The sequence below is a fragment of the Elgaria multicarinata genome, chromosome 14 (assembly GCF_023053635.1).
Source record: "Elgaria multicarinata webbii isolate HBS135686 ecotype San Diego chromosome 14, rElgMul1.1.pri, whole genome shotgun sequence".
Classification (NCBI taxonomy): Eukaryota; Metazoa; Chordata; class Lepidosauria; order Squamata; family Anguidae; genus Elgaria; species Elgaria multicarinata.
The window spans coordinates 33,967,841-33,994,814 of NC_086184.1; the positions used below are offsets into that span (position 1 = coordinate 33,967,841).

A 26,974-nucleotide genomic window follows, 5' to 3' on the forward strand; every position below is an offset into this window, starting at 1 on the left:
TCCACCTTTTCTTGTTGAATTTCTTTACCCTTGTACAATTCCTGATAAAATTCCTGAAAAATTTTTATTTTAGCTTTCATTGCATGACAATAATTCCCTCGACTATCTTTCAACGTTTCTATCCCATTCCTCCCTTTTTCTTTTTGTGTGAGCTTGGCAAGCAACCTCGAGTTCTTATCACTGTTTTCAAAATATTCCCTTTTCATATACATTAAATTCTTTTGAATCTCTTCTATATTTAAGTTTTCTAATTGTTTCTTCTTAGCTTGTATTTCCACTAATTTATATTTATCTTTACTTCGCCAATATCTTTCCTCCAAGTTTTTAATTTCTATCTCTAACTTTTCCTGTTCTGCACGTTGTTGTCTTTTTAAACTACATGTTTCTCTAATACAGATTCCTCTTGCTACAGCCTTCATGGTGTCCCAAATGACTGACCCAGCTGTTCCTCCTTTTTCATTAATTTCCCATGCCTCCGACAGTTCCTTCCGAATTTTATCTACTATTTTATTGTATTTCAATATCTTTGTGTTCAACTTCCATCTATATGCCTCTTTATAATCTTTCTTAACTGTAAATTCTAAACTTAACAAGGCATGATCGGTTACTTTTATTACCCCCATTTCCATTTTACAAATCCTCGTTGCAAAGTCTTTTGAAACAAATATATAATCTATCCTGGAGTATGTATGATGAACTGGGGAAAAGTATGAAAATCCAGGCCTATTCCCGTAAAGTAAGCGCCACGAATCTAAATAATCATTTTCTTTTACTAATTTATTCAATATAGTCATATTGTTCCTCTTTTCAGCATTAGTGGGATTTGACCTGTCCCTTTTATTATCCATAACCATATTAAAATCCCCAGCTAATAATGCATACCCCTCCTTAAATTCTTCTATTTCTTTGAACAGCTTTATAAAAAATTCTCTATGCCTCTCATTTGGGGCATAAACATTAATCAAAGTATAAACCTTTCCCTCAATTTTACCTTTTAACATAAGATATCTACCCTTATCATCCTTTTTTACCTCTTCTAATATAAACCCACTTTTTTTTGAAATCAAAGTGGCCACTCCATTTTTTTTTGATGTCCCTAATGATTTTTCATAATAGGCTAACCACTTTAATTTTATCATATTCGAATTCTCGGAGCCTTGGTGTGTCTCTTGGATCATTATAATATCTGATCCCTCTTTATTTAGCATTTGTTCTATTCTCTTCCTTTTCACGACTGCCCCTAAACCTTTAACATTGAGTGTTGATACCTTTATCTTTTTATCCATAATCACCCTTTTGAAATCTCTTCCGATCCCTTGTGCTCAGCAATTCAAACTTGCTTACATAAAAACACAAACTCCATACATAAAACCCACACCCTCCTACCCCGATCCCTCCTCCCCTACCTTCCCCCCCTCCCCACCCCCCCACTCTAATCCCCCCCATATCCCCGTGAGTCTAATACTCCAGCCATCTACTTTAAAGGGGGAGGGGGGAGGCAGTGCTGTGCCTGGCCGGCAGGTCTCTATATTAGCATTTTTATTTGCAATTATCTCCAACATAATTAACAATTCTCTTACTCTCCAGATGTCCCAGCCTCATTCCCTCCCCCACCCACTCCAGCCCCATCTGCTTCCCCATCCAGACCCAGCCTCTTCAGCAAATCTTTACCTTGATCCAATGAGGTTACTCTGTATTCCCTCCTCCCATATGTAAATCTTAAGAAAACCGGGTAACCCCATGCATAAGGAATTTTATTCTTCATTAATGTTTCCGTTATTGGTTTAAGACTACGTCTCCAATTTAATGTGCGTTGAGAAAGATCATTGTAAATTTGCACTGGTTTGCCTTTACACTGTATCTGAACCTTAGATCTCAATTCTTTCATAATTTGCTCTTTTTTGTAATAGTTGCCAAATTTCACCAATATGTCTCTAGTCCCTTTGTAGTTTTTCCCCCCCACACGGTGGACTCGGTCCAGATCCGATCCATCTATTGGAATGTCAGGCGTCAGCTCCTTGAACCAGTTCACGATAATTTCTCTAAGATCTTCTCCTTGCGTCTCCTTCAGCTGCTTTATTCGAAGCGAAGATCTACGAGATTGATCTTCCAAGGCGATCAAACGCAATTCCCATTCTTTAAATTGTATATTAGTTGATTTTTCGAAAGCCTCTTGTTTCTTCTGGTCCAGATCCACTTTAGCCTCTATCTTTTTGATCTTATCCGAATTTTCCATCGTTTTATCCATAATAGTACGCATTTGTTTTCTGAATTCACTCATTTGCTGATCCATTTTTTTAAAAATAATCATGTTATTTTCTGCTATAATAGCCTTGATTTCCATTAAAGAGGGAGGGTTACTACCACTTTCTTTCCCCCCTTCTGCCATGTTTCCTTCTTTATTTGGTATTGTATCCAAAGAGACTGGGTCTATATCTTCCTCTTCCTGTTCAACTCCAGGGGCTGTACTTCCCAGGAAGGAGAGGTAAGCCAAATTATGATTTGAAGGTTTCTTTTTTTGTTTATTAAGCTTTTCCCAACTTTTGATCTTTTTTTTAACGTTGGGCATGGGTCCCTTCTGGGTAGGGCATAAATCTTAGAGTCCAACTCTCTTCCTTAGCAACTTATGCTGGCTTCTCTATTATATAGCACTCACAGCTCCTTCTTCACGAGGAGGGGGGAAAAATCCAGTTCACAACAGCATTCACTAGAGGGGATCAGATTTAATCACTCAAAGTCTCTCACATCCCACATCTCCCTCACCGAATGCCAAATGCAGCTTTTTTCACCCCTTCACCCCCCTTCTCGCCACGCCAATAAATCCAGTCAACCACTTTAACCTTAGAAAGCCAGCATTCCAATCGTTCCCATGTGAGATAAAGATGAGAGGTTATATCACAGATCAATGTCCAGCAAACATAAATTCCTTCTTTTTAAACTGCGTCAGTCAGCGTTTACTTTCACTTTTCATAGAGTTGCCGTTTAGACAGACATTGCATTAATCATAGTTCATCTCACCTCCCTTCTCCAAATCTCTCCACTTTCCCGGCTCCTGTTGGTTTTATAATCATTTTCTGTCAGTTGCTCAAAGATTCATGCCCATTAAAAGAGAGATAATTGCCTTTTCCGGCAAGCGCCGTTCAGAGCCTCAGAAGAAACCCGCCATCGCTCAGGCTGCCAAGCTCCGCCCCCCCTCAGCATTCAGCCTCAAGGTATCCAATTACCAAGCCACCATGGCTAGATACCAGTTATTTCTATGGGAAAAGATGGGCTCACTATGTGATAACCTTACAGGAGACCAGAGAGAGCTAGCACGCGTATTCCAATCAGAGGCGACACTAATCGCGAGACAGCAGATAAAAACAGCGAAGCATCAGTCTGACTGTGGGGCTAAGGTTATAGTTGGTGCCATGGCTTTAAGGAGGCATGCTTGATTGAGATTGGTGGGCTTATCTCAAGAGGCAAGATTGAGAATAGAGGATCTTCTATTTGACGGAACTGGACTTTTTAACTCCAAGACTGATGAGGCCATGGACTCTGTCCGGAAGGCTAAAAACACTGCAAAGAAGATGGGACTGAGTACCACCCCACAACAGTTTAGACAGAGGCGATGGTACCGACCACCTAACTACAATTACACCCGATACCAAATGGAGAGATCGACTTCGAAGCAAAATCAACAACCCCAACAGGGAAAAAGATAAGACACCACGTCGAGACTTCGCTACCAACGTGAAAACCTGATTTCAGCCAAAAATGCCTTCTTTGACTCCCCCCAGCATCAGACGTCTACCTACCACACCGACACTCCATTCAGCAAACGCCTCTCAGCATTGAGGGAGACATGGAATCAAATCACATCAGATACTTGGTGCTGACCATTATAGAGAAGGGATACAGTATAGAATTAGATTCCATGCCCCCCTCAGGAATCCTGAGAGTCACGACACCATCAGAACCATGGACAATGGAAGTGTGTTCACTTCTACAGAAAGGACCAATCATACCAATCCCAAGGGAGCACAACATCAAGGTTTTTATTCCCATTATTTCACTGTCCCAAGAAGGACGGGCAACTGGGTCCAGTCCTAGACCTACAGGATGTCAATTTGTTCATAACACCAAGAAGATTCCAGATGGTCTTGTTAGCCACAATACTACCACTCCTAACAAAGCGGTCATGGTTCACATCTATAGATCTCAAGGATGCGTATTTTCACATAGACATACACCAGGTCAGCCAGAAATTCTTGCAGTTTGCAATAGGTCACCAAGCATTCCAATTTCGTGTTCTCCCATTTGGCCTTTCTACAGCACCTCGCGTGTTTACGAAATGCATGGTTGTAATATGTGCACATCCCAGAGGACAAGGCATTCAAATACATCCCTACATAGACAACTGGCTCCTGGTAGCAGATTCACGATACAGTCTAGCCCAAGGTCTAAACTATTATTTATTATTTATTTAAAATATTTTTATCCACACCTCAGCCAAAAAGGCTCCCAAAGCAGCTTACAATTGATCAGTAAAGAAGACAGTCCCTCCCCTCAGGTATACATTCTAAAAAAGACATGGCACACAAGGAAAAGGGGATGTGGAGGGAAGAGGGAGAAAATAAAAAAAAATTAAGGAGACTGTTCAGGCTGGTGGGAAGGCCCTACTCCCCCCTCTCATCCCCCAATGGAGGGGCAGCTCCTTCTTCTTCCCCACAGGGTCATGATGACCATTAGCCCTGTGTGTGGGGGTGGGGGTGTCCAACTGAAGCAGGCTTTGATGGTCTCTACCTGCTCCTGTCTCCCTCGCTTCTTCTTCCCCACAATGTCAATGTCATAAATTTATTATTGAGACTTGGACTAATGATAAACTTAGAAAAGTCATGCCTACAACCATGTACAAAGATCAAGTTCATCAGCGCTGTACTGGATGCAGACATCGGCAGGGAATATTTGCCAAAGATGAGAACCTTCAGCATCATAATGTTAGCGAGCAAAGTAGCCAGGCAGCAGATTGTCACTGCACATACTATACGAAGGCTGCAAGGACTCATGGCCTCGACAACTATGTGTGGAGATGGTGTATCTTTAAGAGAGCAAGGATTGGATCCAGCTGGAGGCTGGGCAATCTATAAGGGGAAATTGGGGATAGCTTTGAGAAGGCTTAGTCAGGCATACGGCTATGCTGCCGGCCTTGCAAGGCATACTTCAAATAAAGGACTTATATTTATACTTTTACCTTGCCTCTTTTTGGATACAACATTTTGGCGACGAAGAATGGCTTTTTTATCATTGAACCCACCAGCACCTTTTCTTCAACGAGTAGTCATTGTGGGAGACTCCCTGCTGCGTGGGATTGAAACCCAAGTATGTCGTGAAGACCCATGGACTCGCCAGGTGTGCTGTCTCCCTGGAGCACAGATTAGAGATGTGACTGAAGGGTTACCGAAGCTCATAAAGCCCACGGACACATACCCCTTTCTTCTCATCCATGTGGGAACAAATGATGTCGCCAAGCAGAGCTACGAAGAAATCATTTCAGACTTTGAAGTTCTGGGAAGGAAACTGAAGAACTTTGGGGCCCAGGTAGTTTTCTCATCCATCCTCCCGGTTCTTGGAAGAGGATTAGAAAGGGAAAGAAAAATACTCCGGATGAACGACTGGCTTCGAAGGTGGTGCCGTCGTGAGAGTTTTGGATTCTGGGACCACGGGCTACGCTACTTGGAACATGGACTGCTGGCAAGGGATGGGCTGCACCTCACAAGGGCTGGAAAGAATGAGTTCGGCCATAGCATGAAGAACTTCATCAGGAGGGCTTTAAACTGAATCTTGCGGGGGTGGGAGACGTAAACTTTGAGGCAACAATGGATAAAGGCCAATGCACCACAGTACAGAGAACAGCTCCAACAGTGTCCCAAAATAGTGTCTGCAACAAGGTAGGAACAAAGCCAGACTATAAAACACATGGTCTTCGATGTCTATATACTAATGCCCAGAGCATGGGAAACAAACAGAATGAACTTGAACTCTTATTACATGAAGGCAAATACGACTTGATAGGTATAACTGAAACTTGGTGGGATGACTCCCATGACTGGAATATAGCAATTGAAGGATATAACTTGTTCAAAAAGAACAGAAGAAATAGAAAGGGAGGTGGAGTTGCACTATATGTTAAAAATAACTATCCCTGCACAGAAATACAGGCGGATGAGATTGGGAGCCCCGTCGAGAGCGTCTGGATTAAAATAAATGGGGCTAGGAATAAAAAGAATATGATAATCGGAGTCTACTACCGACCACCCAATCAAGGAGAAGACGAGGACAAAACTTTTGAGAAACAAATTGCCAGTGTTTCAAGGAAGTGTGATGTAGTAGTGATGGGGGACTTCAATTACCCTGATATCTGTTGGGAGACCATTACTGCCAAAAGCGGCCCTTCCAAGAAATTCCTGACATGTATGGGTGATAACTTTCTCCTACAGAAAGTGGAGGAAGGAACTAGAGGATCGGCAATCCTTGACTTGTTATTGACCAATAGGGATGACTTAGTGGATAAAGTGGCAGTTACGGGAACTCTGGGGGAAAGTGACCACGTCATACTTGAATTCTTGATTATGAAGGAGACAAAAGTCGAGCGTAGCCATACACGTACTCTGGATTTTAGGAAAGCTGAATAATAAACTCAGAACTATAATAAGTAGGGTCCCGTGGCAAGGGGAGCCTAAAAAGAAAAGGAGTGCAGGATGGGTGGGAGTATCTAAAAAATGAAATTTTAAAGGCACAGTTACAAACAATTCCAACAAGGAGAAAAGATAGAAGACAACAGAGGAAACCAATGTGGCTCCACAAAAAGCTTATTGATGAACTGAAAACAAAAAGGGATACATATAGGAAGTGGAAGGAAGGCCAGGCTACAAAAGAAGAGTACAGACAAGTGGCGCAGAAGTGCCGAAATGGCGTCAGGAAGGCTAAAGCTGTGAATGAGCTGAGATTAGCGAGGGATGCTAAAAGCAATAAAAAGGCTTTCTTCAGATACGTGAGTAGTAAAAGACAGAGGAAAGAAATGGTGGTTCAACTGCTTAATGAGGATGGCAAATTGATAACAGACGACAAACAAAAGGCTGAAGTGCTCAATTCCTACTTTGCCTCGGTCTTCTCCCAAAAGCGGGACTATGACCCCCCTGGAAAAAGTGAAGCAGAAGTTGAGGGGGCAGGATTGCAGTTTGAGATTGATAAACAAATGGTCAAAGAACACCTAACTTCCTTGAATGAGTTAAAATCCCCAGGGCCCGATGAACTGCATCCAAGAGTAATGAAGGAGCTAGCGGAAGAACTCTCAGAACCTTTGTCTATTATCTTTGCAAAATCATGGAAGACGGGTGAGGTGCCGGACGACTGGAGGAGGGCTAACGTTGTCCCTATCTTCAAAAAGGGCAAAAAGGAGGAACCTGGGAACTACAGACCAGTCAGTCTGACATCCATCCCTGGGAAATTTCTGGAGCAGATTATAAAGAAGTCAGTCTGTAAACACCTTGAAATCAATGCAGTGATTACTAGAAGCCAACATGGATTTGTCAGGAACAAATCCTGTCAGACTAATTTGATCTCATTTTTTGATAGGATAACCTCCCTTGTGGACTGTGGGAATGCTGTGGATGTCATATATCTTGACTTCAGCAAAGCTTTTGACAAAGTACCACATGACATTCTGATTAACAAACTAGCGAAAAGTGGGCTAGATGGAACAACTATTAGGTGGATTCACAGTTGGCTACAGAATCGGAGTCAAAGAGTACTTATCAATGGAACCTTCTCAAACTGGGGAGAGGCAACGAGTGGGGTGCCGCAGGGCTCAGTCCTGGGCCCAGTGCTCTTCAACATTTTTATTAATGATTTGGACGAGGAGGTGCAGGGAACGCTGATCAAATTTGCAGATGACACCAAATTGGGTGGGATAGCTAATACCCTGGAAGACAGAAACAAACTTCAAAGTGATCTTGATAGGCTGGAGTGCTGGGCTGAAAACAACAGAATGAAATTTAATAGGGATAAATGCCAAGTTCTACATTTAGGGAATAGAAACCAAATGCACAGTTACAAGATGGGGGACACTTGGCTCAGCAATACTACAAACGAGAAAGATCTTGGAATTGTTGTAGATCACAAGCTGAATATGAGCCAACAGTGCGATATGGCTGCAAGAAAGGCAGATGCTATTTTGGGCTGCATTAATAGAAGTATAGCTTCCAAATCACGTGAGGTACTGGTTCCTCTCTATTCGGCCCTGGTTAGGCCTCATCTAGAGTATTGCGTCCAGTTCTGGGCTCCACAATTCAAGAAGGACGCAGACAAGCTGGAGCGTGTTCAGAAGAGGGCAACCAGGATGATCAGAGGTCTAGAAACAAAGCCCTATGAAGAGAGACTGAAAGAACTGGGCATGTTTAGCCTGGAGAAGAGAAGATTGAGGGGAGACATGATAGCAGTCTTCAAATACTTAAAAGGTTGTCACACAGAAGAGGGCCAGGATCTCTTCTCGATCCTCCCAGAGTGCAGGGCACGGAATAACGGACTCAAGTTAAAGGAAGCCAGATTCCGGCTGGACATCAGGAAAAACCTCCTGACTGTTAGAGCAGTGCGACGGTGGAATCAGCTACCTAGGGAGGTTGTGGGCTCTCCCACACTAGAGGCATTCAAGAGGCAGCTGGACAACCATCTGTCAGGGATGCTTTAGGGTGGATTCCTGCATTAAGCAGGGGGTTGGACTTGATGGCCTTGTAGGCCCCTTCCAACTCTGCTATTCTATGATTCTATGATTCAGAGTCCAGGTGAGCCTCCAATTGCGTTCCTTGCCTGGATTCGGATGTTTGAAAACTACTTGTTGGCAGTCAGCGATAAGGAACTTCCTCAAGCAAGAAAATGTGCGTTGCTTACTCATTGCTTGGGAGTTGAAGGACAACGGATATTTTACAATCTTCCACTTGCTGATGATAAATATGAGACTGCATGTATTGCTTTAAAGAACTTTTTTGTGCCAAAAGTGAATGTGGTAGCTAACCGCTACAAATTTCGTCAACGTGAGCAGAAACCGGGGGAGTTGGTGTTACAGTATACTGCTGCTTTGAGAGACTTAATCAGCTCGTGTAACTTTGGAGATATGGCAGAAGAGATGATTAGAGACCAGCTAATTGAGAAAACATCTTTGCCTTGTATACGAGAACGCTTACTTCTAGAGATAGATCTTACATTAGAGAAAGCAATAACAATTGCAACTCAAATTGAGGCAGCCCTGGCAGAAGCTAAACTAATGAGTTTGGACAAAGGGGGCGTGGTGCAAGCAGTAGATCCATGGCGTAAGCGTTCAAATAGAAGGCAGATAGAGGATGATGAAGAGAAAGCTGGTCAAAAGCAATCAAATCAGCCAAGTCAAACTAAATACTGTTTTCGTTGTGGGTCTTCACAACATCTTGCAAGTCACTCAGGATGTCCGGCTAAGAATGTTCAGTGTAATTATTGTAAAAAACCGGGACATTTTGCTAAAGTATGTCGTCGTAGTAACCAGCAAGTACATGTAGTTACAATACCAGATGTTACTATTTTGAGTGTTGACAGGACTATTCCCACACATACAGTAGAAAAAATCATGTGTACTTGTTAGATCAATGTTCTTTTCAAAACAACCAAAACAACCTTTTTAAAAGTCTTTCAAACTATCTCTTCTGCACAGCCTTCTCTCTCTCTCTCTTTCTTTCCTCTCCTCTCCACTTTTAGCAACATACTTTTTCTTTCTCTCATCTTGGCAAAACGGTTGGCAAAACTATTTGTGCTTACAAGGTTAACTCAGGCAGTGAATCTTCAAAGCTATGGAAGACATTTCTTCCGTGAAAATGGGGTTCTACATTTTCTAATTATCTGAGGTTAGTGAAAGACAAAATACACAAAGTCTTCAAAATCTTTGGACTACTTCCATTGAGAACAAAACTTTCACTGAAAACAAAACTGCTTATCTCTAGCTGCTAAGCATAGGAGAAGCAAAAAAAACCACTAGGGAGGAGAAGGAAAACAAAAACTTCAAATTTCTTTCACTTGGGCCGGGTGGAAAACACAAACTGACAATTTTTTTTTCCTTTCACTTTAACACAACACCAACTTTTCTGTAATTCACATTCCAGCACTAAAGGGCGATCCTTTGAGAGGTACATTTACTCAATTACATTTCTATGTTTGCAAATTGATTCCAATGACACAGCTGAAATTAACTTTGGATCAAGTTCAAAAAATCCACAAGGGGCAATCTAACATAAAAAAAGACATCCATTCACAGTCACAAACATTTTTAACTCATTGTTTCACTGTTACAGTTTCAAACTCTCTTTTTCAATTTCAATGAAAGCTTTCCCAAAGACAACAACTTTAACCAATGGGCTCGGGGACTCTTTTCCAATACGGACTATAAGCTTCCCATTTCTGAGGTCAATTGTGAACACCCACTCCCTCCATTTCCCGTGTCAGGGTCCATGGGATTAAAGGTTTCACTCACCAAATAGCTGTCTCCCGTCTTCACCCTTTCTAATCACGTCTGATTGCAAATTGTTGTTGCCTGTTCCCTTCCATCTGTCGGGTGGAGTCGATTTTATAACCTTGGCTCGAATGGTCCCGTCAATTCGGTCTCCATGTCTGCACAGTGCATGTCAACCTACTAGAGGCAAGAGAAATCTCTCTTGGCGATCGCTCCTCAATCTAGGCTCCACTGGCAGGCATGAATCCGTCTTGGGGTAGATCCGAGAATGTTCAGTGTAATTATTGTAAAAAACTGGGACATTTTACTAAAGTATGTCGTCGTAGTAACCAGCAAGTACATGTAGTTACAATACCAGATGTTACTATTTAGAAAAAATCATGTGTACTGTTAATATTTCTGTTACAGGAGTATCAAAGGATGTTGAATTAATGTTGGATACTGGCTCAGCAGTCTCTATATTACCTGAATCATTGTATCGCCATTACTTCACGGATGTACCACTTATAAAACCAAAAATGCAGTTAGTGTGTTATCTGAAGAACCAAATTCTTGTATGTGGATGTCTACCTGTAAAAGTAACTTTTGGGCAATGTTGTGCATCTGCAGAGATTTACATTGTTCCTGATGATACTTCTATCCTTGGGAGGGATGTATTTGCTACATTGAATCTTGGAATAGTTGATGGGCATGTTGTTCCTCCCCAGTTAAGTACTTTTGTAGAGCAAACATCAGTTTCAGCTGTGTTGAAAGATCAAAGTGAAGGAAAACTTGGTTGTGCACATGGGTTTGTCCATAAAGTTAAAATGAAACCAAATATGATACCTGTGCGCCAGAAGTTACGGCGTTTACCATTTGCAGTTAGAGATGCTGTTTCTGAAGAAATTAAGAAATTAGTGCAACAAGATGTTATTGAGGAGGTGGATTCATCTGAATGGGTTTCACCTATAGTAGTGGCAAAGAAGAAGAATGGTGATATTCGTGTTTGTGTAGATCTGAGGGAGCCAAATAAAGCTATTGTGATTGATAGCCATCCTCTTCCACATATAGAAGAAGTTTTTGCAGAACTTCGGGGAGCAAGGATGTTTTCAACTCTTGATTTGCAGAGTACATACCATCAAGTTGTGCTGCATGAAGATAGCAGAGATCTTACAGCATTTATTACACATGATGGATTATTCCGTTTTAAACGTGTCCCCTATGGACTTGCATCAGCACCTAGTGCTTTCCAAAAGATGATGTCAATAATCCTTAAGAAGCAAAACGGGGTCCAATGTTATCTCGATGATATTATTGTGTTTGGAAATACTCCTGAGGAACATGAAAGTAATTTGCAATCTGTATTGAGCTGTATTAGTGAAGCAAGCTTGAAGCTTAATTCAGATAAATGTAAGTTTAGACAAACTGAGCTTTCTTTTCTTGGACATACAATTTCACCACAGGGATTGAAACCTGATCCTGATCATGTGTTGGCAATGCTAGAGGCACCTTCCCCAAGTGATGTACAAACCTTACGTTCCTTTTTGGGTCTTACTTCTTGGTACACAAAATTTATTCCTAATTATGCATCTATTGTTGAGCCCCTTCGTGAACTGCTAAGAGGAACATCAAATTTTATTTGGACAAAGGCTGCACAGTCTAGTTTTGAGAATGTAAAAGTGTTGATTGTGAACAGTCCTGCACTTGCATTGTTTAATCCTGCATTACCAATAATTTTGACAACAGATGCTTCTGATTATGGACTAGGTGCAGTACTTACACAGCTCCATGAGGATAAGACGGAAAAGACTGTTGCATTTGCATCAAGAACACTTACTGAAGCTGAGAGGAAATATTCAACTATTGAAAAAGAAGCGCTTGCTTGTGTTTGGGCTACAGAAAAGTGGAGAACATATCTATGGGGCCATGTATTTAAACTGCGTACTGACCATAAGCCCTTGACAACATTGTTAACCACAAAGGGAGTAGGTCGAGTAGGAAATCGCATCGCAAGATGGTCAACAAAACTACTGTCTTTTACATATGAAATGGAATATAGACCAGGGACTAAAAATGTGACTGCTGATTGCTTGTCCCGTTTGCCTTTGTCATCATCTGAGAATTCATTGGAAAGTGATGAAGAAGTAGTTGCTATCATTACTAGTGCACTTAATGCAGTTACAAAAGAGCAATTCTTAGCTGCATGTTTGGCATGTCCAATCCAACAAAAGTTACGGGAATTTTTGACAGGTAGATGGCCTAGTAATAAGAAAAAGTTTGAACCTGTTTTGTTGCCTTATTTTAGAATACGTGATGAACTCTCTTTCCATGATGGGTATGTGTTACGGGGAGCACACTGTTTACTTGTGCCAGAGGAATTGCAGTCTATATTTATAAGTTTGGCACATGATACCCATCAAGGGATTGTTAGAACTAAGCAAAGATTGAGAGATTTGTATTGGTGGCCAGGAATGGACTCTCAAACGGAAGCTGCTATAAAATCATGTGTTACTTGTCAATTACATGATAAGACAGCAATAACACGTGCATCACCATTACAGCCAGTTCCACTTCCAGATGCTGCATGGGAAAAGGTTGCAATTGATATTGTAGGACCTTTTGAGGCTGCTCCGATGGATTGTCGTTATGCTATCACTCTAATTGATTATTATAGTAAATGGCCAGAAGTAGCATTTACATCTCAAGCTACCTCAGCTACAGTTATTAGTTTTCTCTCCGCTGTTTTTAGTAGAGAAGGAAATCCAAAAGAACTGGTTTCAGATAATGGAGCACAGTTCACTTCAGTGGAATTTGAAACCTTCTTAAAAGAACATTGGAGATCATCTGTGTATTACCCCCAAGCTAATGGGGAGATTGAAAGGTTCAACAGAAGCCTGAAAGAGTTTACAAACAGCTAAGTTAGAAGGGAAAGCATGGAAAACATTCACCACTGACTTTTTGCAAGTGTATAGAGCTACACAGCATGCAACAACACAGAGGTCACCTGCAGAGTTATTGCATGGCAGAGAGATGCATACAAAATTGAATGTGGCTGGAGTGTTAAAATCTAGACCAGATAGACCTTTGGAATCCGAGATGAGAGAGAAAGTTAAAGAGAAACAAAGGAAATCTAAAGTATATACAGATGGACGTCGTGGTGCTAAGGAACAAACATTCCAGTGCAATTCCTTTGTTCGAGTTAGGAAACCTGGGATTTTACGAAAGGGAGAACAAAGATTCACATCTCCTCGTAAAATTATTGGGGAAAAAGGACCTTATACATATAAACTTTCAGATGGACGTGTGTGGAATGCTTATCTTGCTCCAGTAGACCATCAAGATGATGAAGATACCCATTTTAGGTTAGAAGATTTGCCTTTTTCACCCACAATAGAGACTATGCCAGCAGCTGGATCTGACCAACTGGGAAGTGAACCAGGAAGACGGCCAGTCCGTGTCAGACACCCACCTGCTTGGACTAAGGACTATGTTATGTAATGTTGGGATGTGGGATTATGGAGGTTTCTTAAGAGGGGGAGAAATGTGGAGATGGTGTATCTTTAAGAGAGCAAGGATTGGATCCAGCTGGAGGCTGGGCAATCTATAAGGGGAAATTGGGGATAGCTTTGAGAAGGCTTAGTCAGGCATACGGCTATGCTGCCGGCCTTGCAAGGCATACTTCAAATAAAGGACTTATATTTATACTTTTACCTTGCCTCTTTTTGGATACAACACTATGGTCATCCCTTTCGCACGACTGAAGATGAGATGTCTTCAGCTCTGGTTCAACCACTTTGAAACGCCAGTCGAGTGCCCCTCTCATTACCAATGGGGGACATCAGGTCTCTGATGTGGTGGACTCATCGATCCAACCTTCTTGTAGGGGTACCTTTCAAGCCTTCTACCCCAACAAGACTGATCTCGACAGACGCTTTCCTCACACGCTGGGGAGTGCATCACTACTCTATGAAGGTGCAAGGCATTTGGACAAACGGGAAAAAGAGCACACATCAATTACCTGGAGTTGCTCACGGTTCAGAAAACACTGCGATCATTCGATACCGAGATTCAGGGACACCACGTCCAAATAGCTTCGGACAACACTACAGTTGTTTTTTACATCAACAAACAAGGTGGCACAAAGTCAAGATCACTAGCCAGACTAATGATCCACATATGGGAGTGATGTGTTCACCGCCAGATTTTCCTGTGCACATTGCAGGAAAATCCAACAGCCTAACAGACATGCTCAGCAGGAGGTTAACAATGACACAGGAATGACAAATACACCCTTGCGTAGCCAACGAGATATTCAGTCTCTGGGGCAAACCATCCATAGATTTCTTCGCGACAGAGGACAACTCCGTATGCCCATCTTATTGCAGCAGGGCAGGACTAGGGAAGAACTCTCTAGGAGATACGTTTATCCAGAAATGGGACCAACATTTTCTCCTATTTCCCCCATTTCCACTGCTTATGAAGGTACTAGCAAAGATCATAGAGGACAATGCCAACTGCATAATGCCAGCCCCTTGGTGGCCAAGGCTGGTTTGCGACCTTCCTGAACAGGTCCAGGGGCCAGTTTTATCGTCTCCCATGCCAACCTACTGTATCAGGATCAGGGACAGATCCGACACCCGGATCTTGACACCTTACACATGATGGCGTGGAGACTGATAACCCTACAGGAGTCGACGAAACTAACTCCAAGATACAGGAAATATTGTAGGAGGCATTAAAACCATCAACATGTGCCTCCTGCAATAGGAAGTGGAACTCTTTTAAGGAGTTTTACCTCCCAAAAAGGTATCCAACCAACAAACTGTTCTGTTCATCAGATCCTGTCATTTTTGATAAATTTGGTTGATAAAGGTCTGAAAATTTCTTCATTAAAAGTTTATTTAGCAGCTATTTCAGCTTTCCATGACCAAATAGAAGGCTTCACAGTTTTTCCCCACCCTGTCATGAAACGTTTTCTGGAAGGACTATTAAACTTAAACCCACCTGTAAAAATGCTGTACCCTTCATGGAGTTTGTCTGTGGTCTTTCATGCACTCATCAAAACCTTTTGAGCCTCTGGCTACCACAGATTTACAATGACTTACCTGGAAGGTTGCTTTCCTGGTGGCAATTACATCTGCTAGGGGGAATCCGCACGTCGTTCCTGATTAACATGGAAATTTGAAACAACTTTTGGTAAAAATTGGATGTCTGGACAAAGGACAACCTTGTCACGGTGAAAAACCAGGTAAAGCTCGTCGATTCTTAATGCACGTAGTTCACTTGCCTGTCTAGGGGGGAATCCGCACGTCATTCCGAGATCGCTTCTAAGCGACCCCAGAGCGGCGTGAAAGCGAGCGTGTAACTTGCCTTTTGAAGAGCCGACGAAGAGACGTCCTTCGCGCCGCCGCCGCCACCCAACTCCCTCCTCGTCAGCTTCTTCTGCTCTCAACCCCGACTTCTTCAGCCAAGCTCTCCTCGCCACTCGGCGAGGAGGTCTGCGGGTGGCGGCGGCGCGAAGGACGTCTCTTCGTCAGCTCTTCAAAAGGCAAGTTACACGCTCGCTTTCACGCCGCTCTGGGGTCGCTTAGAAGCGATCTCGGAATGACGTGCGGATTCCCCCTAGACAGGCAAGTGAACTATGTGCATTAAGAATCGACGAGCTTTACCTGGTTTTTCACCATGACAAGGTTGTCCTTTGTCCAGACATCCAATTTTTACCAAAAGTTGTTTCAAATTTCCATGTTAATCAGGATATTATCCTACAAACAGTTTTTCCGTCTCCAACGTCCCCCTTGGAGACAACATTACTGTACTAGTCAGTTTCGATGGTCACAACGTTTGTTTGTTATGGCGAACAAAGCAAGGACCTACCAGTGTCTCCACAAAGACTATCTGCATGGCTAGTGCAATGCATAACTTTGGCCTATCAGGTAGCTAAACTGGAGCCACCAACCTCAGTAAAGGGTCACTCTACAAGGGCTGTAGCTGCATCGTCTGCTTTCTGCCATGGTGTCTCCATTCCAGAGATATGCAGGGCAGCAATGTGGGCAAGACCTATGACTTTTGTCCGTCATTACAGACTGGACATCAGGTCTCGAGCTGATTGCTCCTTCGGTAGAGCAGTGCTCTCTTCTGTCTTCAGTTAAGGACACCAACCCACCTCCGGTAAGTAAGCATGTGTGTGATGCACAGAGACCACGATGAAGAAAGACAGGTTGCTTACCTGTAACTGTGGTTCTTCGAGTGGTCATCTGTGCAGTCACACAACCCTCCCACCTTTTCTTTCCCCTCTTGGTGTCCACACATTGTTATGGTATGTCGCATACACACACACACACACACACACACACACACACACACACAATTATCCCTCAGCCGAGGCTGCAATGGGTCTCAACAGAGTTGGGGGATTGGGTGGGAACCCTCTTAGACATGCGCAGTGCAGGGGGAGGGTTCCCGCCAAAACGCTCTTAGCTATGGAAAATTCCCGAAGCCGGGCTTTGTGTAGGCGCAGAGCCCATGTGTGTGACTGCACAGATGACCACTCATAGAACCACAGTTACAGGTAAGCAACCTGTTCTTCTGTGTCCAGAGGATGTGTGCAACAACCCATAGCTGATGTTTCTCGCAAAGACTGAGTTGTTGCAGAAATTTAGCATATCTTGGCAAGGATTGGAGGGGAGGCATAAAGGGAAAGGGTTGTTTCCCTGGAACCCTTCTAGGAACAATAATTTCACTGGGGTCAAGATAGAATGGGTTGCATTTCGAAGGGATTTTCTACTGTACTTCAGTGATGTTTCTTTAGCATCAGGAATTGCCACAGGTAGAAAGAGACAGCATCTGAGCAGCATGGAGTTGGGTCTGGACAGTTCTGGGAGATATTTCATCTTGATTATTTGGGCAATTTGGTTAGTGAACCTACTGGGGCCTATGGCTTGCCTGTCTTGCTTAGTCCTTGTAATGACTTGCTTTGCTGGTCGTATCGTGATTGCTTGCAGGAATCAGTGTTTGACTGAGACGGTCCTGCCTTTGGGCAGTTGTGTTTGTTCTAGATTCCTTCCAACTGTGTGCTGCTGCTCTTTCTTCTCCCCCCTCAATGTGCGCAGAACATTGAGGTATCTGTATGAGTCTAAACTTCACAGCTGATTCACAGGATCCATTTGGCCTCCTGAGAACGTAGCTGAGTGGGATTCATACAGAGTTCAACACATGCTGAGGAAATTGTGTGCCTGCTTCTCTGTATGTGCTGAGTGTTCAACTCAGAAAGGCATTCCCTGGGTTGTTACCAATGTACCTTTGGTAGCTTTGGAGAAAGGACCACCAACCCAAGAACAGTACAGGGAGGAAGGAAAAGGTGCATTTTTCGTGCTTCACTTGCAGCACCAAAATACCTAAAGAAGATGAAGTGGTCAGTCTGATGAAGTGGCAGTTGACAGAATCCCCCTTTTCTTGCTCCTTTAGGTGTTGTCTTCCTGAGCTTTCCACTGTCACAAGAGGAGATCTTCTATGCTCGCAAGTGCCACTGCTTTCTCACTGATATCATCTTGGATTCCATAAGACAGAAGGACCCCAAGGAAACAACTGCCAAAGTTGAGTTTCTTGTGCAGAGGCTGTGGGTAAGCTGACACGATGGCTTTTGGACAGGGGTAGGCAGGCACTGATGTGCTGCAGATACCTCCCTCGGTGCCTGCCAAGGGGCCCTATCCTCTCCCGTGTAGATAAAAGCGCCACTGTGCTGTTTTGGGGCTTCAGGGGGAACTAGCTTTTTTCTCTCGTTCAGGAGGAGGAGGCGGTGGAGGCGGAGGAGGAGGAGGCTTAGTTCATGGTCAGGAAGCAGAGGCGGCGGCAGCAACCCTGCTGCTGGCGTAGGGAAACTTCCCTGAGCAGAGGAGCATAGAGGGGGGCAGGGAGAGGGTAGCAAGCCTTCCTCATTGGCTGAGCAGCATCAATAGGGCTGATGGCATTCACTACCATTAGTGGGACTCCGCCCCCTCTACCCCAAAGGAAGGTGGTTTCAATGGCAATTCGACCTTTGAAAAGTGGGGTTTAGGTGGTATTTATTTATTTATTTATTTATTTATGACATTTCTATACTGCCCCACAGCCAAAGCTGTCTGGGCAGTTCACTCCACTTTTCTTGTTTCATGTGTTGTTGATGGACCAAAGCTGGTTTCATAAAAATCCAGATAATACCCCAACATGCCTTTTCATTCTGTTCTCATGTACACACACACACACACACACACACACACTGCCCCAGGTTTCAAGCTCAAATTCTGACTGCTTGACTCTGGGCTCTGGGAAAAATTGGGGTATTCCAAAAAAGGCATGAAGCCTTGTCCTGGTCTTACGTCTCCCTTCTGCGGAGGAGAGAGGAAGTCCCCAGCAGCTTCTCTCAGTACTTTGCTTCTAGCCCCCGCCTGGACCTTCCCCACTAACTGCTGTGCAGGAAGGAGAAGTCAGCGCTGTTACAGGCAGGGCGCAAAGTGGTGGCTGAGCAAACCTCCTTTCTTGCAGAACCTGAAGATCACAGCAAAGGAGTTTGTGGCCGACTTGCTGAAGGTGACGCCTTTTAAAGCTGATGGTCTTGCTTGCGAGAAGTTATTGAAATGGGTTGAAGTAAGTCTGAAGTCCTGGTTTGCTTCCATTCGTGGTGCAGAGGGGCTCTGCTGACCCAGAGCACCAGTGTAGGCCTCCCTCCTTTACGGCTTTGCTTCTTAGAGGTGTCAGTACCCTCCTAAAACCCTGACCTGCAATATGCAACCCAATGTTGGGACCCAGGTCTAATTATTAATCACATATCTTTCTCCTTGCTCTTTCCCCCTCCTACTACATCACCCCCCTCTCCCTCTCTTAAAAAGCCCTTAAGAACATTTTTTAAACGGTGGTGTACCTGTCACCCACTTGGGATGGTGCACATCCACCAGGCGTGTCATAGCCTTGTAGCTGGACAAGCAGCACACTCCCACTTTAAAGCATTTGGCCTTGCGTCCCCCAGCAAAAACCCAAGGGCACCTCACCTTCGACTGGTTGCTAGTGTGTTTGCTTTTCTCTTTCAGTTTACCCTGCCATTTGCCTGGAAGTACAGTTGCTGTGTTGACCTGCTGATAAAAAAAGGATACTTTAAATCACTCTCTCATTTTGTCATAGGGAAATATTTACAGATGCCTTAATAAAACCAAACTCCTGTGTTTTTCCTCCTGCAATATACTGGCTGTGTCCTTCCTATGTCTAAACAGGTGTCATGTGAAAAGCTTGCAGTAAATTCGCACTTCAGGGAGAGGCCTCTATTATAGAATCATAGAATAGTAGAGTTGGAAGGGGCCTAATAAGGCCATTGAGTCCAACCAACCAGCTCAGGAATCCCCAATAAAGCATCCCTGACAGACAGCTGTCCAGTTTCTTCTTGAAAGCCACAACCTCCCTAGGTCATTGGTTCCATTGGCATACTGCTCTAATTGTCAGGAAGTTTCTGGCTTCCTCTAACTTGAGCCCATTATTCCGTGTCCTGCACTCTGGGATGATCGAAAAGAGATCCTGGCCCTCCTCTGTATGACAACCTTTCAAGTATTTGAAGAGTGCTATCATGTCTCCCCCTCAGTCTTTTCTTTTCAAGGCTAAACATGCCCAGTTCTTTCAGTCACTCTTCATAGGGCTTTGTTTCCAGACCCCTGATCATCCTGGTTGCCCTCCTCTGAACACGCTCCAGCTTGTCTGCATCCTTCTTGAAGTGTGGTGCCCAGAACTGGATGCAAGACTCAAGATGAGGCCTAACCAGGGCCGAATAGAGGGGAACCAGTACCTCGCGTGATTTGGAAGCTATACTTCCATTAATGCAGCCCAAAATAGCATTTGCTTTTTTTGCAGCCACATCATACTGTTGGCTCATATTCAGCTTGTGATCTATAACAATTCCAATTTCCCTCTCGCTTGTATATTGCTGAGCCAAGTATCCCCCATCTTGTAACTGTGCACTTGGTTTCTTTTTCCTAGGTGTAGAACTTGGCATTTATCTCTATTAAAATTCATTCTGTTGTTTTCAGCCCAGCACTCCAGCCTATCAAGATCACTTTGAAGTTTGATTTTGTCTTCCAGGGTATTAGCTATCCCACCCAATTTTGTGCCATCTGCAAATTTGATAAGCATTATTATTATAATAATCCCTGCACCTCCTCATCCAAGTCATTAATAAAAATGTTGAAGAGCACTGGGCCCAGGACTGAGCCCTGCAGTAACCCACTCGTTACTTCTCCCCCCCACCCCAGTTTGAGAAGGTACCATTCGCTCTGAGTCCGATTCTGTAGCCAACTGTGGATCCACCTAATAGTTGTTCCATCTAGCCCACTATTAGCTAGTTTGATGATCAGAATGTCATGGGGCACTTTGTCAAAAGCTTTGCTGACATCAAGATATATCATGTCCACAGCATTCCCACAATCCACAAGGGAGGTTAACCAATCAAAAAATGAGATCAGGTTAGTCTGGCAGGATTTGTTATTGACAAATCCATGCTGGCTTCTAGTAATCACTGCATTATTTTCAAGGTGTTTACAGATTTACTTCTTTATAATCCTCTTCAAAATATTCCCAAGGGTTGATGCCAGGCTAACTGGTCTGTAGTTCTCAGGTTCCTCCTTTTTGCCCTTTTTGAATTTTATCCAGTTGAATTTTCATAGGCCATTTTAATAATGTGCTGCTTTTAATAATGTATTACGTTTAAAAAAAATTAATTAGTTATATGTATTTTATGGTGTTTGCATTTGTATTGTACCCCGCCTTAATCCAGAGGGAGAGGCAGGTAACTATATTATTATTATTATTATTATTATTATTATTATTATTATTATTACTAGCTGTACCCTGCCATGCGTTGCTGTGGCTCAGTCTGGTTAAATTGAAAAGAAAGAAAAGACAAAGCGGATGTTTCTAATATGTTTAATTTCGCAATGCTTGTGGATATACAATATTTTTAGTTGTTCCATTGTCTGTGTAGATATAGAGATTGTCTGGTTTGCCGACTCTAGAACACGCAACATATAATTGTCCATGTGAGAAGCAATCTGTGTCTAGATCTAAACCGCACAATTCTAAAGATTGGCCCTGAGCTTTGTTGATGGTGATTGCAAACACCAATCAAATTGGGAATTGCAATCTCTTAAATTGAAATGGCATATCTGTTGGAATCATAGGAATGCGAGGAATGAGGACATCTTCACCTTTGAAAGGTCCTGTCAAGATTGATCTCCAACTATAACAATTGCCACTTTGTCTATAGTTGGAGCATTGAATCTTCGCACATGTTCTCCAGCAGGCGTTTTGTCAGCATGAATAACAATCTTGTGTGTATCAGATGGCATCATGTCAATTGCTGTTTTGAACAAATGTACTAAATTGTTTTTTTCGTGAAGTAGCTGTTGCAGTTTTGAAACGATGGACCTTTTTATGTCGGTATAAATTCCGCAGCGTGCATTCAATTCATCATTGCCATCACCAATGAAATACATTTGTAGGAATTTATGTTGACTATCTTGAAACGGAAGGAAGGAGCCGGCTTTATGATAAATTTGTCCTTTGACTTTGAAAGTTGGCATAAATGGAGCTGTGATGATTTCTGCGCCAAACAACGTCATTTGGAAGCATGAGTTGTATTTCCTGATGTTAGATAGGAAATGCTTTGATTCTGCGGTATATCTGGCAAGCAAAGTTTGTAATGGCTCTGGTGGTTCTCCAAGTTGAGGCAGTTTAATTTTTCCAGCAGCGCAACACATTCCTTTTGTTTCTCCATTAAATTTAAGAGCCCTGCAATAAGGACACACTTCAGTCATAGTGCCGATGAGAACATGCCGCCTCAAACTATAATCATCAGCTGGGTTGTACCGGAATGCAAGGCGATTGTAATCGTGTGATTGTTTACCACGGAGTCGTGTTTGATGCTGATGTGCTGTTTCTCGTTGACGTCTTTCAGCCACTCTCAGCCTGTCGTGTTCATTCTGTTGAGAACAAAGCAGATCTGAAGCTGTAGAATGCGATTGCTGTGCTCGCAACTGTGCATCCTCAAGTCTGGCTGAACGTTGCTTGGCTGGTTCCTTGGCATGTATTTGAGGCATTCTTTTTCTTTTTTTCTCATTTGCTGATGCCCGTTCTTCCTCAGTCTGATTTGCAATTTCTCGTCGCAGTGCTTCCGCTCTGCGAGTACGACGACCTAAGTGTGATCTTCTGCGAGGCATTATTTGGATGAAGTAAAGCAGATTGTTTAGTTATTAAAAAAGGATGTTTTTACGGTGAGGAGGTTAGTGGAAACTCCTGGCAGTTACCTTTCTTCAGAACGTGTAACTGTCACAGGTGTGACATCTATATTCACTCAGCCAATTGTGAGAGAACATGCAAATAGGAGAGGACGCAGAGGCAGTGGATTGCCCTATTGGTTGGCGATGTCACAATGATCAGCAGGACTGGTTTTGAGGAGGCCTATTTCTTCGATTTTAAGACAAACCTTTGTCCCCATATAGAACATAGTTACATAACAATGCTCGCGTATTCGAATGCAAGGTTGTGTCAAAATTTCAAAGCAATTGGTGAAGAACTTTTGGAGATATAGCGTCTGTTTCGAACGAACATTTACATTTTTATTTATACAGATTATTATTATTTGAAGATAGGGACGTTAGCCCTCCTCCAAATCCCATGAGGTACTGGTTCCTCTCTATTTGGCCCTAGTTAGGCCTCCTCTTGAGTATTGCATCCAGTTCTGGGCACCACACTTCAAGAAGGATGCAGACAAGCCAGAGCGTGTTCAGAGGAGGGCAACCAGGATGATCAGGGGTCTGGAAACAAAGCCCTATGAGAAGAGATTGAAAGAACTGGGCATGTTTAGCCTGGAGAAGAGAAGACTGAGGGGAGACATGATAGCACTCTTCAAATACTTGAAAGGTTGTCACACAGAAGAGAGCCAGGGTCTCTTCTCGATCCTCCCAGAGTGCAGGACACGGAATAACGAGCTCAAGTTACAGGAAGCCAGATTCCAGCTGGACATCAGGAAAAACTCCTCACTGTTAGAGCAGTACGACAATGGAATCAGTTACCTAGGGAGGTTGTGGGCTCTCCCACACTAGAGACATTCAAGAGGCAGCTGGACAAGCATCTGTCAGGGATGCTTTAGGGTGGATTCCTGCATTGAGCAGGGGGTTGGACTTGATGGCCTTGTAGGCCCCTTGCAACTCTGTTTCATAGGGCTGTTTCCAGACCCCTGATCATCCTGGTTGCCCTCCTCTAAACATGCTACGATTCTATGCGGCCCGCACCAGACATCTCCTGCAGCCCTCCCTCTGCCCTTGCTTCTGCCTATGTACTATCCTCTTGAGGATGATCTGTCATCCCAAACAGTTCCCCTTCCATTCTCAATCCCCCCCCAAAACACCTACTAGGACGGAACTGAATGTAGGACTTTTGGGAGATGCTGCATACAAGCAGCCAAGTGCCTGGGCTTTGTGATTGCTCTGGCCGTTATTTCATTGAGACCGGCAGCAGCACCCCAAAGACTGGCCTTAGAGTCCACAGGCCAGAGCCTTGTGTGGCTGTAGCTCCAAACAGCCCCCATCTGTTGCCACGGGAACTGGGGTCTTGGTGTGTAGACCAGGCGCTTTAGTGCACGAGCCCCCCCCCCCCCTCCATCTCCACAGCCAAGCCTGGCCTTGCCAGGGCTCTGCACAACCCTGAGGAGGCTGCGTGAGGGCTGGCACATGGGCGGCAGCTGTTCCTGTGTACTTCCTATAAATGAGGCCTGCTTAGGTCCAAGGTGGACGGCGGGTACTTTTTCTTGACATGAGAGCAAAAGGAAAGCGTAATTTCAGTTAGAGTTATTTGGCACTTCTGCTTCCGGCAATAGACAGCATCTCTTGTGAGTACTGTATTTTACAAACAGACCAGGTTTTCTCTTAGAAGTAACCACAGAATCAAGCAACAATGTTTTTGGAAGTAACAAGTTTTATTAAGTAATTTAGTCAAACCTAAAAAATAACATCGGTGCCAGGCACACATCAAGGATCCCTGCCCCTCCTAGTCATGAAAAATATTGCCTAAATTGAGAAATTCCAGATATTGGTGAGATAATGGCTCATGCAAAATTGCTCCGTGCTCCCTTCAGTTCCTCATAAACCCCTCCTCTCCTGAAATATTAGATTTAACCAAAATATTAATAGGCGCTTGGAGGGTGCTAGCAGAATTCCCACTCAGCTGTTTCCATACAACACGTTATCACAGGGATCTGGTGTTCCATTCTTGAAGTGCGGGGTGTGCATGTGAAGGCTGAATCTTAAATAAAGATACATTAAAAAGGGTCATATTTGCAGCATCTGGATTTTAAGATTGAAAAGGGAATACAGTTAAGAAGCAAGGGGCGAGAGAAGCACATCTGAATCACAACAGCTGAGAACCGTCGCTGAGGGTGCAAGAAGGCAAAGCCCTGCCCTGCCTAGAGGCCACAAATGGTACCTGTCAAGGAACTGGCACAAACATCCAAGAGCCAGAGTGGCCTCTATTAGCCCAACTTGCATTGACACTGGAAGCCCCCCTCCCCCCTCTGGCTTTGTGCGTGGAGGTGTGAAAGCTCGGAGCCCAGTGCTGCACGGAACAGAACGAGGTGACAGAATGGACTCTACACTTCAGGATACAAATGAGGCAGAATGCTCCCCTATGTAAAACTCCCTAAAAGTTAAAAACCAGCGCTCCAAGGAGGAAGGTAATCGATCACGCTGCTACCTGCCATGCTAGTTTTCTATTTTCAGGGAGGTTTTTTTTTTTAATGCAAAGGAGCATTAAAAATACAATTTCTTCCCACATCTGCTGTCTGTAATTGTTCAAGCCATTCTACACTGAGCCAATTTTGATGTTCTCCCCCTATCCCCTACAAAGAGTGTCTGTCCAAAGGGTTCATTTAGCTTCTTCATGTTCTGCCAATCTGAGATGGCTCTTTTAGCGACAGCTACACAAGAGGGGCACCCATGTGGGATCCGCTAATGAAGTAATTAAGAGTGAAAACAAGGAAATAAATTATCTCCAGATCAGGCAAAACTAAACAAAGAGAACCCGCCTGGAAAAATGGTTTAAGAGAACATTATTCTATTTTTTAAAAATAAATAATTTGTTTCGTTCTGAGCTTCAAAAACCTTTTTTAAAATGTGCAGCTTGTGGAACAAAATCAGTCATTTGTAAAGAAACAAGTGACCTCAAACATCTCTTAAATCTGTGCTCTTTGTGCAGGTGTACAACTGTCCTTCTACAGGGTGTCATACCCAGCCCACCAAATCGCCACAACCAGCCCACTGAGCCTGTGTCTCTCGTCTCCCCACCCTGCTCAATTGCTCAGGCCCCTTTCACTGCTGCTCACTGGGCTTCCAGCCACTGTGTGGCTTTTCTGACGCAGTATCCAAGGGAAACACTGGCTACCTCTGTGGAACTGAGCCCCTGGGGTGGGTAGGTGCGACCCCCTCTCTAATTCAGTAACACTACCAAAAAAGAGGTATTTTCTTGTCCAGTGCTGTGGCCATGTCTAGTTAGTCACAGACCTGGAGAGGCACAGAGCTCCCCAGCTACCACAGTGCGATCCCGACTGCTGTGTGTGTGTGGGACACATTAGCGCCGTCTTCCTGGCTGCTCAGAAACAGGAGAACCGGCATTCAGACCTGCAAGACAGCATCATCCAGTCAGGGACGTTTGGGGGACTCTCACCTAGACCCACAGTGCTGGAAGGCAGGGGCCTCCACCCTCCCTACATCAATAACCGGCATATTCCAGAGAAGCTCTGTGGGCCACAAGCAAGTGCATGCATGTTGAGCAGCACTGAGGGGCCTGCAGGCTGGTAGCCCAAGTAAGCAAAGCCACAAAGGGTGGGGGGCAAATCCCACCCCTACCCCACCCCACTGCTTCCCTGGATAATCCAGGGAAAATGCCTCCCCATCTACTGACTTTCTCTAGTGGGGACTTTGCACATCCCACTCAATAGAAAGGGCTCTGGCCCTGGCTTACAGCGGCCTCCTGGTTGTGTGTCCATGGGTGGGCAACTGACAGGACAAAAAGTTGCTTGGGAACAGAGGCCAAGAGCAGGCCAGGCTTGGATCCCACGGGCACATTGACAGGACTCTGCTCACTTACCGCTGAAACGTACTGGCTTTTGGGAAAACAGGGCTTCTCCTCTGGCTGGGGGGCCAAGGAAGAGCCTGCTGAGGAGAAGAGGGGGGGTCCTAGATTGTCACAGAAGCTCTCCTGGGGAATGCTGGAGACACAGCCACTGTCAGAGCCGGTGGAGCCACTTCCGGATAAGCACTGCGAGGTCGATGACTCAGAGCTCTCAGTTGCTGGGTGGAGAGAAGAGAAGATGGAGCCGTATTGGGAAGAGAAGATGGAGCCATACTGGGACTGCAGAAGTCACAACGGATAAGGAGGCCATGAGGCCCGGATGCCGGTCCCTGATCACTGCCTTTG

At 44.0% G+C, this 26,974-nt stretch overlaps 2 protein-coding genes across 2 annotated transcripts in view; one reads left to right on the plus strand and one right to left on the minus strand.

Annotated features, from left to right (window-relative positions):
- Window positions 1-19,668, plus strand: part of KCTD19 (potassium channel tetramerization domain containing 19) — an 80,960-nt gene extending 61,292 nt beyond the window's left edge. Inside the window, exons 13-15 of the mRNA XM_063141489.1 lie at window positions 17,957-18,111; window positions 19,013-19,114; window positions 19,555-19,668. Coding sequence (XP_062997559.1) covers window positions 17,957-18,111; window positions 19,013-19,114; window positions 19,555-19,668 — 371 coding nt within the window. The remainder of the gene's footprint in view (window positions 1-17,956; window positions 18,112-19,012; window positions 19,115-19,554) is intronic.
- Window positions 19,669-24,362: 4,694 nt separating this feature from the next.
- PLEKHG4 (pleckstrin homology and RhoGEF domain containing G4) overlaps window positions 24,363-26,974 on the minus strand; it is a 117,822-nt gene continuing 115,210 nt past the window's right edge. The window contains exons 22-23 of the mRNA XM_063141521.1: window positions 26,645-26,847; window positions 24,363-26,175 (exon numbers count right to left, since the gene is read on the minus strand). Coding sequence (XP_062997591.1) covers window positions 26,170-26,175; window positions 26,645-26,847 — 209 coding nt within the window. The 3' untranslated portion in view covers window positions 24,363-26,169. The remainder of the gene's footprint in view (window positions 26,176-26,644; window positions 26,848-26,974) is intronic.